General features: G+C 40.7%; 1 protein-coding gene across 13 annotated transcripts in view; it reads right to left on the bottom strand.

The window, feature by feature from the left end:
• LIMCH1 (LIM and calponin homology domains 1) overlaps nt 1-11,769 on the bottom strand; it is a 104,133-nt gene that overhangs the window by 48,915 nt on the left and 43,449 nt on the right. For 8 of the 13 annotated variants that reach the window (XR_003095564.1, XR_003095565.1, XM_025211420.1 and 5 more), the window contains 3 exons: nt 10,286-10,537; nt 9,271-9,306; nt 3,745-3,871 (listed from right to left, as the gene is read on the bottom strand). Coding sequence is in view for 11 of the 13 variants with exons in the window: in XM_025211420.1 (XP_025067205.1) it covers nt 3,745-3,871; nt 9,271-9,306; nt 10,286-10,537 (415 nt within the window). In the remaining 2 variants the exon portion in view is untranslated. The remainder of the gene's footprint in view (nt 1-3,744; nt 3,872-9,270; nt 9,307-10,285; nt 10,538-11,769) is intronic. The other 5 variants (XM_025211422.1, XM_025211417.1, XM_025211423.1 and 2 more) reach the window with 2 other exon arrangements.

The following is an 11,769-nucleotide window of genomic DNA, read 5'->3' as shown; positions in this document are numbered from 1 at the left end:
CCTGCGCGCACAAGTTCCACGGAGCCTAGCAAACTTCGCGTGAGTCTATTCAGAGCTCTTTTCTTCGAGTACTTTCTTCGGTTGGCGCAACGGGCTCGCGGTTTACAGCCTCCAACCGGACGGGCTAGAAGAGTGTTCACGGGAAGGAACTCTAGTCCACCTCTCATCTTTTCTATCTGTAACCGCAACTCAAGCAAGTTTTCCAGCCTACACTGCGACCATCTTTGGTGTAAGTAAATAATCTTTAAATAAACCATTACGCGTCCGTGCCTAATTCTAGCATGTCGCCCGTTCTCTCCGACCCCGCGTGCCTGGGCTGCTGGCCACAGCCCGTGCAGAGCACAAAAAGGGCTCGGATCGCTCCCGGCCCGCACACTCTGAACCCTCTCAATGCTGTCCACATCCCTCCTGAAGTGCGGCGCCCAGAACTGGACGCAGTACTCCATCTGCGGCCTGACCAGTGTTGCATAAAGGGGGAGGATCACCTCCTTGGACCCGCTCGTGATGCATCTGTGGATGCATGACAAGGTGCGGTTAGCCTTCCAGACTGCGTCCCGACATTGGCAACCCATGTTCATCTTGGAGTCTATAATGACTCCAAGATCCTTTTTTGCCTCTGTGCTGATGAGAAGGGAGTTCCCCAGCCTGTGGATATGCTGCTGGTTCTCTCCCCCTAGGTGCAGTACTCTGCACTTGTTAGTATTGAATCCCATTTTATTCTCATCCGCCCACCCCTGTAACCTGTCCAGATCCAATTGCAGCCTGTCCCCTCCCTCCTAGCATGCCCAATTCTCCCCACATCTTAGTGTTATCTGTGATTAATTCTACTGCACATTAGTGTCTCATGTAGATATGCCCAATGCTGTTAAATAGGTGATGACCCCAAAAGCCTGCTTAAACTGTGTTAGAATGCCTGAAGAATGTTTACCGCAAAGGCTTGTCTAACTCTATCCCACCTATTTAGTTGATCCTAAGAAATCCTTGCCTCTCTAATTATAGGCTGATTTCACGTACCGGGAGGGTCACCAATGTATCAGTCCTAAATTTTAAAAAGCAAAGCAGAATATTTTAAAATTAAAAAGTTGCTCGACTTTTTTTTGTTATTGAGTTTCAGTGTGGTTTTCATATCCTTGCTAATTAGGTTTTGGACTTTTTGGGCACATCCTAATGAGCACAGCCGTGCAGTACGCAGCACCGCAAACACGTTTGCAGTGCCATGTACCGCACAGTCAGGTGTTCTCCACATTGCAAGGGCATGCTGCCCATGCACGTGCTGCTCTGGGGGTTTTTCTGTGGGTTTTTTTGGCCCCCGGATATCCAGGGGAGAAAAAACAAGAACAACAACAACACGCTGAAAACCCCCCCAGAGCAGTGCACGCACAGGCAGAACGCACTGCTGAAATGCGGAGCCGGGCTTTCCGGAGCTGCACTGCGACTTCCAGCCAGGTTCTGCCCGGCAGGATCGGCACTGCTGCAGCCCCAGGAGACGCACTGAACCCCAGCCAAGGCTGCTGGGGCCAGCACAGTGTTGGTCCCAGCCTCCCTTACTGCCCCTGGAGTGACTTGCCACGGCCAAAGCACATGTGGCGCAGGTGTTCCCTGGGGACAAGTTGCTGTGGTGCAAGGTGCACTGCTGCTATTTGTCCCCGGGGATCCAAACATCCATGCTCATCTCGACATGGCCTTTGATGCTGCAGTGCTGTGGTTAGCTAAAAGCAATAGGAACTCCAGGCAACAAAAGGGCCTGGTCAGTGCACTCACTTTTAGCCCTAATGAATGTGTGGTAAATTCTAGTCCCTATAGCAAGATTCAGTAAGCAGGTATTGTATAAAGTGAAGATTGTCAGACAGGAATCATGGCAGATCCAGGGGATGAAATCCTCCTTGGCAATGTGTTAGCTCTTCCCTGCCCCATACCAGGATACTAGGCTCCACTGTTTGGGAAATTCTTTATCCACAGACTGGTTGATGGATCCATATCTGTGAAGACCCAATGACCTGTTCTATCACTTTCCCCAGTGCTGCCCCCTCCAATAGACTTCTGTTGGAGTGAAGAGCAGCACCAAACAATATATAGCGTATATTCCTTGTATCCTGTCTAGCTCACAAACTCAGGCCATAGGGGACCGGATTTGTACTTAGTCTGGATTTAACAGTAAGGAAGAAATATTTCAAAACTGTAAAACCAAACAATACAGGGCTAAAATCTGAACTTTAGAAAAATAAAACTCATACACATAGCATGAATATCAACGTGTTTTTGTGCAGAAAAATAAGACTAAAACAACAGGAAGTATGAGGTGGCATATTTATCACTTCAACTAGCTTAACAACATTACAAAATTAGTATGCAGAATGTATTCCAAGTACCTTAGCAAATTCTTGTTTTAAAGAAAAACAGCATCACTTGATTTAAACTATTTCATTTACTGCAGTTTTCTAAATGGTTCCACTGAGTTTTCATCAGTAACTGGTAGATGATAGTGTACATGTAATTTACAGTATTAAAACAACTTAACTAAAAATAGGAAGAAATGCTGTCACTTTCATTTGGCTTAGATGCACATTATTGATGTTACACTCAAGGGAATGAGTCTATAAAACCCCCTTCTTGAAACATGGTACTTCAGTTTTCCTCAATTACTAATTATACTTGACGAGAAAAGGAAACATTTACCTATTCAAATAGTCCTACTACTGCCTATTGTTTAGAAATTAAGTTTTTCCATTAGCAGATTGCACATCATAAACTCCCTCCCCTTTTTGCAATTATAGAAGGATGCACTTTTTCCTTTCCATTTTTTTAAAAGAAGCAAAGGTAAAAAAAAGCAGCACAAGATTTAAAACTGCTAATTGTCAGCAAACTTACTGCTTGGACATATGCTAGGAAGTGAAATCATGAAGAACCACACACCATGAATACAAACAATGTCCCCTCCATAAAGCTGTTCTTAGGGTGCCAAGGATATTTGCATAAGGAAATTTATAATAGCTCTTAAGAGATTTTAGAGCCAGAGTATAAAGTATCAAGAGGCATTTCTGGAAATGCATATACAGTGGGTTAGGACACACTTTTCATTTCAATCGTAAGAGTCCCAGAAACTTTCAAATAAAAGAAAAAATGAGTCTAATGGCCCCAAACATATAAACTTTTACAACACATAGAACTCACACTAACCATACTATCACTCTGTTGGTTATAAATCTAATTGTAATTTTATCATTTCCTTTTTCCTTTTTCATTAAGTATTTTTGAACTTCTGTTTAAAGAAAACTCTTTAGAATTGTTAAAAATAGTTTTTTATATTGGGACATAACTGTACCAATCACTGTACTTAAGTCCAATGGAGAAAAAAATCAAAAGGATATTCAATCATTCATTATTCTACAGTCATTATTCCTAAAATGAGTATGACTCACATGTAGGTGGGTCCTGGTCACTTAGGCTGGGGAACTGAGCACAGCCAGAGGTGTTGCTAGTCCTTGTATGCTGCTGGCTACAGATGCTGGCATGCCTGAACTATTCTAACCCAATTCTCCACTAAGCTGGTACACTTACAAACTCTTTCCAAAGCTTTCTTGAAAGGGTCTGAAGCATTGGGGCTTCAGGGACTGGATATGCTGAAAACAGCAAAATTACTCAAGACAGTACTCACACATCAGCCAACTCCAGCTGAACTGCAGGTTCTTCAACTGATTTAGCAGCGACTACTTAAAGCCCATGACAATCTTACTTTGTACTCACATCTTGCCATCTGGTCTCATCCTCTTTCAGTTGGTTGTGGACATTCTGCAGTTTTTCATGGCGAGCCTTGCTGTGAGGCTGCATGACTGCTTCATCTTCACACCTCATGTCAAACATACTCATACTCCTAAACAAAGCAGGAACAATGAGTAGAGCATTATTTTCTAGCTGTCAATTTTCAAATTTTAGAGGTAGGCCACATGAGGGGGCTAGAACAAAAATCAAAATACATCTTTTTTGCAGGTTTCCAAAAGCAACTAACTGATATCTGCATGAGTTCCATGTATCACTGCAGGGGTTTAGGTTGTAGCCGTGTTGGTCTAAGGATATAAGCAGACAAGGTTCCTTGGGTGAATTTAATATCTTTTATTAGACCAACCCAAATGGTTGGAGAATAGTTATTAAGCAAGCTTTCGGGTTCAAAAACCCTTCGTCAGGCTCAGGAAGCTGCAGCAGTTGGTGTGCGCTCTTCCTGGATGGAATGAAAAGTAAACAAGCCATGTATCACTGCAGGCACATGAGCACCACATCTCTCAATTATTCCTTGTTTTTAACATTAGACAGCAACTCCGCCTTTCCATAACTACTTGAGCAGAATCATTAGGGTAAAAAGTCCAAGAATAAAATTTCTTAAAATACTTTACTGACAGTCAATTCAAAAGGTAGAAATTTGGGAAGCTATATTCCCCAACCAATTTTGACGGGATAAATCCAATTCCTTGCACTATTGCAGAGAGCTGGATTTCAATTTATTTTAAAACAAGAGAAGTTTGAGAAGCACAGCATGGGCAGCATTGTGGGTCAGATGCTATTGTTAAGTAAGCTGTGAGAACCTGCTCTGGGAAATGCATGCAGTGAAAAGGTCATGTTACTTTGGTTTTTAATGAAGAACCTTAATGCTGTCAACACCAAGCTATTATTATCCATATTCTAACGAAGGAAAAACACACTGTATAATATTCATGTTCTGGTCTGTGACAGTACCTTTAGGCAAATTCTATTTCTATTCTTGATCTTTCAAGAATTAAAAGGAGAAAGGTCATAGATATACAGCATATTACATTTGTTTAAAGACAGTTGCATAAAGAAAGTAATGAAGTACATTATTTTTGTGGTACCTATTATCAGCAAAACATGGCCTCGGTTATGCTATTAAAAAAAAAGCCAGCCATGCAGTTTTACATGAGATAATTCCATGGCAGTATTCAAAAAGCCCAGCTTAGATGAGCCAATCAGCAGCAGTAGCACAAGATGAAAGTATAAAAGTTAAGAAGGTAGGTAACAATGTAGACAGTATTCAATTTCAATAAATGTGGTATGTTGTATGCATATGTGGGCTTAGCTCATTCAAGAGAGCAAGGGTGCAAATTAAACACACTCTCACAGAAAACTTGTAAGGTTTAATTCCATTTAAACGCCACAGAATGGATATGTACCTGGTTGCCAGCCACACTAGCAGAAGTTTTTCATAAATACATGATAACATATAACCTGTAATCTTTAAATAGGTACAGAAACCCTAAGTTATTACTATGCGTAACATAGGTTAACTTTAAAAATGCATACCAGACTGCTGAGTCAAGACACTAGCTTTGCAATTCTTTCATCCTTGCGACTCAAATGGTTTTGTTACTTTGGAATGGAGGACTATTAAAATGATCTTAAAGGATCTATAAGTTTTTGTTCTTTACTAAAAAAAAGGATGGCATGCAATAAGGGGAATTACAAATTAGAGCATTTTGAGGGTTTTGTTTTGTATTTAAATGGGAAAAAATGTCACCTCCAATGATTGACGTTAATTTCAGGTATTCTTCAACTCTTACTAACAAAGTCCTTATATAATATACATTTGTAATCCGTGGCTAATAGCTCATATAGATTTAATAGGCTCCTCAATGCAAGCAGACACAAAAAAAAATTCTTGTTCAAAAGGTATAAAAAGCATCTTGTGGTTAGCCATTTCAGTCAGTCATCCTCTTGTCCAACTGGGTGGCAAGCATATCCTGCAATGCAAATATACTTTTGGAGGAAAACATCTGAAGGAGCCTTACCCCAAAGTACTGTGCTCTGCTCTGGCTGACAGCTTCACACTTCCAACCAGGTATAAGGGGAACCATTTATTTCCCTCTATACTCTGGAACAGGGCAACAACTAGTCTAAATTCTTGGCCTGACAAAAATGCAGAACACAGGAACCGGGACAAAGGACTATTGTCCAAAGACATTTTTTCCACAACATTTATAAATGCTTATTAGCAAGGAGGTTTCCTCATAACATTTCAAGTTTAAAAACATATCAATCTCTCAAGCAAAAGATGGCTCACGTCTTCCATTTGTTAAATAAAGCTATATTAAGCCCTGGTTGCTAGACATGTGTGTGCTGGAGAGAAAATAGTGGGGTAGAGAAAGACAAATAAAAAGAAATGGAACACTGGACCATGAAAATGAAGTACATGGTGGTGGTGTTTTTTTAAATAAATTTTCCACCTCTAAAGCAATTTTGTAGGTTGAGGCCCAAACTCCTTCTGAAGTGAGGATTTCATGGATAGGCAGACCAACTCTTCTGGCATATCTGTTGTTCTTCCAGAGTTTGCCCCAGACACCAGACATTTTCTACTGATTTGGGTTCTAAGACTGACATCATTTTCAAGTAATAGTATTTTCTTGAGAGTTGTTCTAGTGAATTTTATCACAAAGTGGATGACTTTTCTATTTTTAATTCAAGGAAGTCTGAACACATAACTGAAATATGTACTCAGGTTACATCTGACTAGTAAAACAGGCTCTAAGGACTTGTGTGTTCATTTAAATGAGAATCTGGTGAATAACTACTTTTAGAGAGAGAAAAAAAAGTATCTGTTATAAAACTGGTATGCAAAATACTCATTTTGTGGCCACATTATAGTTTTATAGACACACTAAGACTTAAAAAAAAAGAAACAAACAAACATTCAAGGAGGTAACCTGCTAAGAGTCAAACTCAAGTAAACAAATACATCCCAGCTCACTGTAATTTGTCCATCAAGCTCAAGGTAAAACTAAACTCAAGATTAACATTAGGCTGTCATGCAACAGCCTGTTTTTACAGGGCAGAGGTCAAAACTGTGGCTGGATATAGCCAGCAGCATTGATGTAAATACTATAATGGGACAGAGAGGTGTCCCGGTAGCTTTCAAGGTGCTTCATAAATCTGATTGCTTTATGCCTAGACAGTTGAAATAAAAAGGCTTTCACCCCTGCTTTGAAAATATGCTGTCCTGCTCTTCACAGTTTAACAGTCTGCAAGATCAAACTGTTCTCTGTCCCCTTTCCTCTCTCTCATCAATGCAGGCAATTCCAGGATTACTACAAACCATCAGAAATCAAAAGAGGAACAAAGAAGCACATCTTCCCTAATCCCACCCTGCAACAGGCCCAACATTTCCCCAGTGGAGGTGGGGGAAATTATATATACAGAAGAAACCTGGTGAGGAAGCAAGGTTCCAGGAAGAACCTGGAGTGGGACAATGTATGGTGGAATTGACACATATTGTGTAGCTCCTCCTAAAGTAGAGCAAGATTGCATTAATATTGCCGTGTTACATTCACACCAAAAGCAATTCAGTGAGAATGATGCTGGAGCTTAGCTCAAAGAATGAGATGAAGAACTGACACAGAGTCCAGAAAATTCACAATAGGCTGAGACACTAGCCCTGGCCATGGCCCCCTGCAAAAGCTCTACAAACCCTGCCTGTCTCTCTCAAGGAGGTACACAGACAGGGCCTCCATCATCAGGAACAGATTTTCTGCCATGCAAAGGAGGTCTCCACAGAGAAGATAAGAACAAGCTGCAAGTAGTGACCTTTACAGATTTACTGGTTGTTTTCTGTGCAGGGCTTCTAGAGAACAAAAGACTAGAGGAGTATAAGGATCTCCTTTTCACCAAGATAAAGAAACTGCAGATCCTGAGGTCCAGGACAGAGAATATTCCATCTGGGGTCAACGGCAAGGAAAACTTTTGATATTCAGTGACTACTGTAAGTGGTACAGGTGATTTTCTGCCATCGGAAGCTGGAATTTTAATTCCCCCCTGGGAAGAGAAAAAGGGTCCCAAGACAGAGAAATTTAAAGGCTGCATTTTTATGTATAGAAAAGTGCTTTTAGGCTGTTTTTGGATGCATAGGGTTTTATTTCTTTTCCTTCTGAGACCTATCTTGTACTTGTTTTAAAAGACCTGTAGCTTTCAGTTGGAAGGGATATAATCAAATTTATAAGAACTTTTAAAAATAAAAATCGGCAAAAACCTGTTTCTATAAAATATGGCAGTCTCTGAATGGATGATGCTGCCATATAACATTTTTATCAGCATATATCTGAAATGGATAACATAATTCATTCATTTCATTGCTACTCCTAAGTAACGTGATCATCTTAAACCTATGTTACTAAACCTTTTTAGGACACCTGCATTTAGCCTGTCATGTACTCATGTTTAAATATGCATATAGGAGGTGTCCACATACACAAAGATCACATGCAAGCCCTTCTGGAATGGCAGAAGACTCTCCATAGTTAGGTATATGCATTTTCACCCTTCCTCCTGCATAGTCTTGAGTAGAAATTTGCTGTGGCTTCAAAATTGTCCCATTTATGGAGGTCAAAAGGAGATTTTTTTTCTACAAAGTGTAAAGGAAAAAAAAATTCACACAATTTTTCAAGTCACAGATTATTCAGAGACTACTCAATTTATAAATATGCCATTCCTCTAATGCCTTTGTGTTCACAAAGCATAAAGACATGGCAGTACTACATATTTGTTTTTAAAGCTAGGTGGTGTTTAGATCTTGATGTTACATACAGAAGAACAGTACATTTGTGTAACTGTCATGTTAATTTCTGTATACATAAAAATGTGCAGGGGGGGTTGTTTTTATTAAAAGATGGGATACTGTTTTCACTTAAACATTGAAAATGAAGGGTTTTTCTTTTGTTGCAAAACTATACAAAAGTTACATAAATTCCAACGCTTCAATTATATACCTTATTAAAATAGGTCCACCTTGAAAGAGATTTTAAAAAATGGTTTAAGATGCAACTAATAAGTAATTTAAGGCTTATTTTTTCAATTAATATTTGAGGGTAATAAATTAATTTATTTAACACTACTTTGGAATTAATTTTTTTTTTTTTTACCACTCAAACTACACAGCTCACTCCTCAATTTCCACCCCTTCCCAACGTCTAGCCTAGACCTAATTCCTTCAATACTGACTTATTAGAAATTGTGCAAACTCGTGTGTAAAAGAAAAGAGCGTACCAACTTTTTAAAGCAGCAGCTGCATATAGTATCATGCATTTTTACAAAACATGTATTTACTGAAATAGAAATGCATATTGCATTCCATCTTTAACTGTTTTATCTGAAACATTTATCAGAAGACTGAAAAATAATAATGATGCATAAATGGCATATTATATTAGTAGAGAATATGGAAAGCATGCAGTGTAAGTTGTTTAAAAGCAACCCTGTGAGCACAAGACAACTTACTCTGCGTCATCAGACACAGCAGTTCTGGGGCCGAATCTACAAGACCAAATATAAAATTAGATGGCTGGTAAAAACATGATGTATCAATTGCAATTAGAACCAAGACAATTTCCTTTGGTCCCCAACCTCTCTATTAGTAAAGTAGGCTGAAAAAAATCCCCATGTTTTTCAGGTTATATAAATCGCATATAATAATACTATGGAGAACAGTAAAAAAAAACCCCCCCAGAACTTTAACCACAAATAATTTAGAATTTAAATTATGGAGAAGAGTAAAAATGCTTTCTCCCCGCAACACAACATTTAACATGAAATTGTGCGTAGGAAGTAATTGCCAATAGAAAATAAGCAAATGAGATTTATATTACTTAGATTCACCTTGATATTAGGTGACCAAGTATGTGATTCATCTTGACAAACAAGACCCAGACAAACCCAAGAGTAACATTCCATAATACAGTGTTCAGGATCACCAATACTGACAGCAGGTAACAAGCATCAAAGTGAACAGACCATAAGACTTCCACTCTTTTATAACAAAATAGGTCATCCTAGTGTATGAGAGAGCACTTTTCACAATAATGAATACTTCTGCAACTGATACATTTGGATTGTGGGATTTATCATAAAAGAACATTCAAAACAGTCAGAATCCTTAGCAGTTTCAGCTTCTATTCATGAAAAAGCAAGAGCTACATCTCTAAAGACATCAGACATTCCAGTATCTTCCTTTTTTTTGGAACTCAAGAGAAGCTCAGCCACTGTTTTCTTAATTAAATTTCACATTTTATATTTTCTGTGGTTAAACATTTTCTTCCTTTAGCACTAGAAAAGAAAATCAGTGCGTCACTCGTAACTATTTTATTTGTTTCCAAAGTATACATACTGACATACAGTGTTTGCAATCCACACTAAAAGAAGCCAGGTAATTGCAAAACCTAAATTGCAAAGCCAAAACATTAAATTGGACATAGGGGCACTGAATAAGCTGCAGTTCACATGGTAAGGAGCTCACATTTGTAGATGTTCATCTTTGAATGAGAATGCTTCTTTGTTGTTTTTCTTGGTACCCTCCCGAAATTGTGAGGTTTGACTTGGACATACCCGAGTAAGAATACAGTCGGTCGTAGTCACATCACCTTGTCCTGTATTAGGAAGGTTGTGTTTTTCTCGTTCTTCTGTGTGTTGACATTGCATTGAAGATCTTTGAGGGTTGTTAGCACAGACTTGTGGACATTTTTCACGTTTGAATGAGCCAGCAGTGGTGCTAAGTAATTTAAATTTTAGTTTATAATTACAAAACATTGTACATACCTACAGTCATGTGCCCCATTGAATTTGGTAATGGACTAAAACAGGAGTGGGCAATTATTTCAGCTGGAAGGTCGCTTAACAACTTCTAATGAGCAGTTGAGGGCCATACGGGTAGCCCTGCCCCTTGACAGATGCCCCACCCCCTGATCACCATCTTGGGACTCGAAGTCACACCCCTAACCCCTAACCTTTGCCACCTGAAGTCCCCCCCTTGCCCCTGGGAGTATTCCTTTTGGGAGGGGGGTTGCTATCTTAGAACCAGAAAAAAACAAAATCATATACTAAAAATCAAACATCTATTATAACACATTTTAATTTTATTTCAAAAAAATATTTTTGTCCCAATTTCCCTGTGTTTGCATAGTGTATATAGTGGTAACTGCATAATAGCTCAAAACAAAGTCTTACTATTGTATATTGTGCATGGGGGGGGGGTGTCTCTGTGTGTGTGTGATTTGTGGGGGTGATGGGAGGGTTTGTGAAGGGGTGTGGATAAGTGTGGGGTTTTGAGGGGAGTTTGTGCAGGGGGTGGGAGGGTTTGTGATGGGATGTGGATGAGTGTGGGGTTTTGAGGGGAGTTTGTGAAGGGGTATGGGGGATGTGGGTGTGTGTAGAGGGTGTGGGGTTTGTGGTGGGGTCTTTGGGAGGGCGTGAATGTGGGGCTTGTGGGGAGGGAAGGTGTGAGGGTGTGTGTGGGTAGGTGTGGGCCCCCCACCACGCACACAGTCCTTGTTGCTGGCGGCAGCAGCAGGCAGTGGGCCCTCAGGGCACTCCTGGCCTGCGGCAGGCAGAGCTCCCTGGCAGCACATGGCTCTGGCTGAATCCTGGAAGCTGCACGTGGTGGCACCGAGCTGGCCTGGCCTGCTGGCACACACCTTTAAACCAGACTGGGCTAGCTCTGTGTCAGCACATGAAGCTCCCACCACTGCAGGTGGGATCCGTACGCCATTGGGTCAGCCGGACTCTGTGCCTCCATATGCGACTTTCCGCTGGAGTACTGGAAGCCCCATGTGCTGGCATGAAGCCAGATCAGTCTGGGTTGAAGGCATGTGCCAGCGGGCTGGGTGGGCTCCGTGCTGCTCTCAGGATTCAACCGCAGCCGGGTGCCATCAATGACTCTGCCTTGGGGCTAGGAGAGCCCCAAGGGCTGGCTGCCTGCTAAGCCGCCACTGGCAGGGGGGGGGC

The sequence above is a fragment of the Alligator sinensis genome, unplaced genomic scaffold (assembly GCF_000455745.1).
Source record: "Alligator sinensis unplaced genomic scaffold, ASM45574v1 scaffold58_2, whole genome shotgun sequence".
In the NCBI taxonomy this organism is placed as follows: domain Eukaryota; kingdom Metazoa; phylum Chordata; order Crocodylia; family Alligatoridae; genus Alligator; species Alligator sinensis.
This window is presented reverse-complemented; position numbering and strand designations above follow the sequence as displayed.